The sequence below is a fragment of the Protobothrops mucrosquamatus genome, unplaced genomic scaffold (genome assembly GCF_001527695.2).
Source record: "Protobothrops mucrosquamatus isolate PMUCROS unplaced genomic scaffold, P.Mucros_1.0 scaffold3409, whole genome shotgun sequence".
Classification (NCBI taxonomy): Eukaryota; Metazoa; Chordata; class Lepidosauria; order Squamata; family Viperidae; genus Protobothrops; species Protobothrops mucrosquamatus.
Genome location: NW_015389390.1, coordinates 1 through 7,055, shown reverse-complemented (window position 1 = coordinate 7,055; position 7,055 = coordinate 1). Strand labels below are relative to the sequence as shown.

Below are 7,055 nucleotides of genomic sequence, written 5' to 3'. Positions count from 1 at the left end.
CAGCTCATCCACTAGAAATGCTTGGTTTCTTTTTCTCTCAATGTAAGCTGTACAATAATAGATTAAAACACTTTGCAATGATCCCAAAGTTGTGTGGTTCCTAATATGGAAAGAAGAATAGGAAAGGAGAACTTGGTCAAATAGGATGCAGTGAAAAGCAGACTTCTTTATTATGAAAAAAAATACAGAAGAATGGAAAGGAGTAATGGAACAGATATGGCGGATTTTCTTAAAGCATAAGTATTTCACAAAATATTTTGTGCTTGCTGCTTGTATACAATCTTTTCAAGGGGGATATGAAGCTTCCAGGGCAGTTCACCTAGAGAACCCAAAATAATTTAATGTATAAACTACACAAATAGATGTTAAATTCTGGAAGAAGTGGAATAACTCTATTTGACACCAAAAAGTTAATCGTAGTAATAGGCATTCTTGCTGAGACTTGAAACATAAAAGGCACTTCAGTCACTATATGGCTAACCTTTCATGGTAAGAACCTCAGAAGAGTAGCTCTGTATACAGGAAAGTTGGGATAAGAGAAAAAAATAGCATTAAGTATTACAGTCCTAGGCTGTAAAATGTCCTAGAAGACCCAGAATACATCCAAATGTAGAACAGCTATTATCATGGCCCTATTTTATTTATTTTTTTGTACTTCCTAATTTCTTCTCCAAGAACAAACAGTTTCACTAACAGCCTATTTCAACCTTCTTCTCAGTAACTCATTGAATGTGAAGAGAAAGCTTTTGAAAAAGTTTATGCGGTTTATGCCATTTTCTTTCTATTTATAGTTGATAAAAAGTAAACATTCCTGTAATTATTTTAAGCTCAAATGTATAGCCCTGAACTCAGACTCCAATGCTCAGGACAAGCAGTCTTAAACCATCAGTCATCATGGCTGTTACATATAGCTTTGAATAAGATTTACATCTGTTTTTGGTAAATGGATATTTCCTAGTTTCATCCAACATGAATACTGTGATATTTGTGAGAACTGTTGATTTTACAAAACCAAACAATTTGATATTGATATCTCTAGCCCACTCTCAACTCTTCATTCATTCCGATCTTCATTCATTTTTCTTCAGAAATGGTTTTCTATCTGTGCCATCAAGAAGGAAAAAAACCTCCTTCATAAAAAAACTGGGAAAAAGATGATTGTCACTAAATGCCTCTTTTCAAGTCTATGCCAGTGATCTCTCTACAGTAAGGATAATCTTCAGAACAGCACTGTCATTGTGTCCCAAACTAAAGGCCACAGTCTCTAACTTCTCATGAGTGAAAGGGTCAAAGTAGAGAAGGAATGTTTTAAGGAGCTGATTATGTAGGTTGAATGCATTTTCTAAACCCTAAACTTAACATGGCAACAGTTTATTGTTCTGCAGAAGGATATGCCCAATTCAGTTTATGAAGTTGCTTATCCAAAAACTAGATCACCCCACCTTGCTTAAAGAAAAATTCAAGACTATAATTTAGTTTAGAAATATAATAGTTTTTCCCCTTCTAAGTATATAGTAAAACTTTAAGTCCTTGTTTTGAATTTTTTTAAAAAAAATTGCTGTGGATATACTTGTAACAGTGCATTACAACTATACAAAAAGAAACATAGAAAAAGGAGACAATAATTCAGAACATAAATAGTAAAACTTTAAGACCTTGCTTTGAATTTTTTTTTAAAAAAATGCTGTGAATATACTTGTAACAGTGCATTACAACTATACAAAAAGAAACATAGAAAAAGGAGACAATAATTCAGAACATAAAGTGTGGTAATTTAACAGTCTTATTAACTCAAGACTGGGTATAGGGGCAGTATGTAAAATTGTATTAAAAATACACTTATGTAATCAGTTCTCTTTGATACCCTCAGGAGCTATGTCTTCTTCCCATTGGTCCTTCTGGCCTCTGAACTGAATGGGATTTAGGACCCAAGGGATTACAAATCAGGTGTCAACGATCCTACCGTACTCCTTCAATAGTTTTTAGTTCCCATGTAGAAAAAAATGGAAAATTTAATTTAATATGCACCTAAGTGGAAAGATTAAAAATGGATAAAAGTTATAATTTGTGTAGTTCATATGTAGCCCCAGACACATATGACTCATATTTACTGGGAATTGTTCTTTCATAGAACTTCCAGTGAGGACATGGTGACCTAGGCACCTGTCAATTAGCAGTGACGGCATTCAGTGGAGATTGACAGCCGGAGGGTAAATCTTGGCCACCAAATTCTCTCTGGAGAAAGTAGAGATTGTGAGATCATCCACATGTACCCTGGACAGCAACTCCTCCTAGGTAGACTGCAGGAACTGAGGTTTTTGCAGTTGGCTGGTGATTCAAGTAGCTGGGAGCTGAAAGATTCCATCTAACTTCATAGTTTTAATGTAGCCTAAATGGGCATAAAGTTTGGCTAAGCCTCATTTCTTAATTACGTTTGGTCATGTGGCCAACATGACTATATGCTGAGGCGCACAGAACACTGTTAACCTTCCCACCAAAGTGATATCTATTTATCTACTTGCATTTGCATGCTTTCAAACTGCTAGGTAGGTAGAAGCTGGAGCCAGTAACTGGAGTTCATCCTGTTGATGATGCTTGGGTCTCGAACCTGGGCTGTCAGCTTCTGGGTAAGGATTGAAATAACTTTTTTTTTTTTGCCTTTTTGCCTTTAAAGCAAAATAACTTATGTGAAACTGTCTGGTGTCTTCATAACCTTTCACAAGTGGCCTGTTGGATTGGTTGGCCCTATAAATCCATTAAATAATGTCACAGTATCCAGTTGCATGATAATTGAACATGGCATCTGAGGAACACCTTTTTAAAGAGAGAAGTGCAACAAGTTCTCTAAATATTTTTACCTTCACCTAGCCAGAGCTAACTGTAAGTGAAAGTCAAAAAATATCAAGATAGCAATCATGCAATCTATTTCCCCTTAATGGTTATTTCAACACATGTCAAAAAGGGGTGGGGCTTCAGTTACATGGTCACACAACTGCCATTTTAACTTCATTAATTACCACGACCCCTTGCAGACATTCCTACTCCTGTTTCTTTCATCTTTATGGTAGAATCTCCCCTGCTTGCTTTAGTAAAATGGCAGAGATGAAAGGTACTGCCCTCATTTGGGTTACATCATTAAACTGTATCTTGTGAAGTATTTGAGTATTCTGTGTCCTTTGGTCTTTCCAGAAATAATTACCCAATACTAGATTTTTTTTTTCTTTAGATTTTTTTCCTGTCAGGTGAAGAATTGTTTTTAATTCTACCAGTTAATTTTTATGCTTCTTTTTTTAAAAAAACTATTTTGGCTTCTGATTTTGACCTTGATTTTTTTTTTAAAGACACTGCATTGGTTATCATTTGCTGGTTTTATCCTTGTTTTATTTGGCAAATTTCTACTATTTTGTTTTTCTAAGTTTACATCAGCCAGAACCTTTCAGTACAATGTCATTCTAGGTATAAAATTTCAAATAAAAAGTTTATGACATTAACATACAAAATCCAAAAAGTTTGGAGATTTTTTTCCCCCTTTGGGAAAACCTATCCCATGTGTTCTAATTAGATTAAAGTCCTTTAAAGCAGTACATTGTACTCTAAAGATAAACAATTGTGCTTTCTCAATGTATGTAACTCAGAGTCAAGATGCATCACTTCGTACCTATCAGAATCTTCCAGATGGAAACGTGGGTTGAATACTGTTTGTGTGAACATAAACCTCCTCTGTCAGTCTTTAAGGGTATACAAATGCCAGTATATTCCCATCTGTCGATTTTTTCTTTCCACTCCTTTTGGCTTCCTTTGACTCCACAGCTTTCTCTTCTCCTTTCTCTGCTCCTTCCTCTGCTCCCTTCCAATCTTCCATGTGTAGAGGCAGCCCACAGTTGCTTCTCCTTCCTGCTTTAGGGCTCTTGGTCTCATAGTTCATAACCGCAACAAAGTCTTTGCAAAATTAAAACTCTTTCCTCAGAGGAACCTTTCTTTCCTGGCCACCAACTTCTTTACACTGATTTTTTTTTTGATATGGCAGAAATAGACAAGGAGTTGTGAGCCAAATAAAGCATTTGTCTGATTTAATTAATGGACCTGGATGATATATAAGGAATAATGAATGAATTGTTTTGAAATTGGAATTGTAAGTCAGTAGTGTATTTTCTATGGATATTTCTTTGGCTCCTAGGGTCATTTGGAAAACTCTTCTTGCTGCATTTATGTTCCCTCCACCGTAGTTCCGTCATCTTCCAAAGCTCTCTCAAGAAAAACTTCAAGAGGATCAAAGCTTCTTTTCAGAAAGCCTCCAATAATAAAATACACATACGGGTTGACACTACTGCTTATGGAGTCAAATAATACCGCCACTGAAAATGTTGGTACATGTACTGCATCAAACCAAAATTCAATAGCATTAAAAATTTTAACCGATACATCAAATACAAGAAAAAGAACAACAGTAGCAGTAATAGAGATATCAAGTTTTGCTGGAGGAGTTTGCTGATTTTTTTTCTGCATTCTGATAAAAATAGCCAAAGTGTAAAAGACCATGATGGGAATAAAAATCAGGAACTCAAGAAATATTTGGAATAGATTTATGATTCTACACTGTAAAGTATTTTCATCCAAATATATGTAGAACCTTGGATAACAAGCAAAGTATTCCAAAAGCGATACTAGGCCAGAAAATATCCACAATGTGATCACGAGAAAAAATGAAAGATGCTCTGGCCGATGACATTGGTACCAGGTAAAGAAAAAAACAGATAAATACCTTTCAAAGCAGAGAGCTGTTAGAATATAGAAGCTGCAATTGTATCCAACTGCGTATATCAGTTCTATTATGTAGGACACAGATGCATTGACAGGACTTGGTTGTAAAAATAGCATAAAATAAATATATAGATAGATTAGAATACCAAGATCGGCAATAGTTATATTTAGGACATATACGGTAAACCTGGTCTTCTTAATTTTAAAGGAAAGAATAAAAATAACCACTAGGTTTCCAAATATTCCCAAAATGCTGACTGGAATAGCAATGAGGATCATTGCTTATGTCAGTGTGGTGTGCTTTCTGTGCCACTTCAGTCTCATTTTCATTCGCTGGGTCAGCATATAAGGAATATTGTTAATCTGTTCTGGCACAACACTGTTCACATGTTTTGAAATTCTTCTCAACCTGTCAAAAGCAAACACAATTTCTTGTTATTATGTTATGGGCTCTGTTCACGCAGATATCTAATGGGATTTTGTATTGAGTCGTGGTAGCGCAGTGTTTAGAATGCAGTACTGCAGGCTACTTCTGCTGACTGCCAGCTGCCAACAGTTTGGCAGTTCGATTCTCACTGGCTCAAGGTTGACTCAGCCTTCCATCCTTCCAAGGTCAGCAAAATGAAGACCCAGATTGTTGGGGGCAATATGTTGACTCTGTAAACCGCTTAGAAAGGGTTGGAAAATACTGTGAAGCGGTATATAAGTTTAAATGCTATTGCTAGTGCTATTGCAAGAAGAAAATCCGCAAACCATATTTTTTTCACATGTTACACAAAACTACAAGTAATCTTCAATAAACAACCACAAGTGGAATTGGCAATTTCGGTTGCTGAGCTGAATGAAAATGCAACTGTTCTTACGATCTTATTTCAGCTTTGCTCTGTTTTACCGACCTGAAAAGTCATAAATGTAAGGATTGGCCATAAACTTTTTCATCATTGTTGTAAATACAAACGGTCACTCCCTGAGGCAATCGCTAAACCAGGACTATTGTGTCATGTTACATGATTATTACTATTTCTTCATTCACCTAACAATAGGGAGGAAAGGGAATTTAAATTGATAATTTATTTATCCAGACAAATTTCTACTTAATCCTCCAAATAATTTCCCTGGTGATAAGATGATCATATATAGAAATCATTTTTAATATAATTAGAAGCAAAAGGATCAAGTCTATTTATTTGGTAATACATTGTATCTAAATCAACAAATGTGTGTTAAAGTCTTTTTCTTACATTTCTTAGTAAAATGGCTTTTCCAGAACAAAATTACAACATGCAAGGACTCCTTTTCAGAAGTGGCCACTTCAATATACAATAATACTATGTGAACCAGTATTGCATTCTAAATATAATATCTAGATTTGTGCCTAAATATTAAATGTTTTATGCCCAATGATTCCCAAACAAACAAGGCAATCAGCAAACAGGTGCTGCAGATTCTAGAGATCAGATTGTTCATAGCAATTTCTGTGCTGGACTGGGGCCCAATACTAATTGAAATGGTTCTAGATACCTCTTTAATTACTGATAAGGTAAGTAACCAGTAATCCTTTAGGTATTATTAACTGGCAATATCAGCAAAGGGAAGGGATGCTGGGAGATGTAGTTTGGCAACATTGGGAAGACTACAGAGTCTCCATTCTTACACTGTCTATGCTGGAACTGTCCACAATCACCTATTAAGACACTGATTACGTAAAATAACTTGTATTGGAGCTTATCAGTATCTACTCGAAGAGACTACTTATCCAATCACCTGCAGATCAAACTCTTAACTCTGCCTCTCTGAAGCCAATACAGAATTCCTCTTGAGGAATAGCAAACAGGTTAGGAAAGACAGGAGAGGTCAACACATTAATCTTATTTCTGGAGAAAACACCAAAGAAAAAAGATGATTTTCATTTGCCTCAGTTCCAAACTTCCTTCCAGCTATTATAAGGACTATTCTACTTTTGGTGCAGTGATCTCTTTTAACAGTGTGATCCCTGGTTAAATATTCTTACAATCAAATTACAGAATACATTATACAAGATTATGTTCACAAATTCCTAGAATGCTTCTTAAATAGACACTTGTAGTTAATTAATTTGTCTATCAAATTAGAAAAGTAAATGCTAACCATGGTTAAAACCCCATATTTTTTCAACTGTCTTTGATCAAGTTTCTGGTTCATCATAAACATCTAATTCTATGACCAGGTGCCTATGATGATGTATGGACCAAACAACAGAATCAGAATCCCATGACCTCACAGCAACTGTTAACCATAGTTTAACTGTGCTCAAA

The 7,055-nt window shown here is 35.4% G+C and overlaps 1 protein-coding gene across 1 annotated transcript; it reads right to left on the bottom strand.

Annotated features, from left to right (window-relative positions):
* Nucleotides 1–4,206: 4,206 nt before the first annotated feature.
* On the bottom strand, nt 4,207–5,040 carry MAS1 (MAS1 proto-oncogene, G protein-coupled receptor). The gene has a single exon (XM_029286351.1). It carries the CDS (start codon nt 5,038–5,040, stop codon nt 4,207–4,209), a length of 834 nt encoding a protein of 277 aa, XP_029142184.1.
* Between the last annotated feature and the right edge of the window lie 2,015 nt (nt 5,041–7,055).

Excerpts from the sequence above, each read along its gene's own strand:
- MAS1 (XM_029286351.1), bottom strand. The coding sequence starts at position 5,040 with ATGATCCTCATTGCTATTCCAGTCAGCATTTTGGGAATATTTGGAAAC.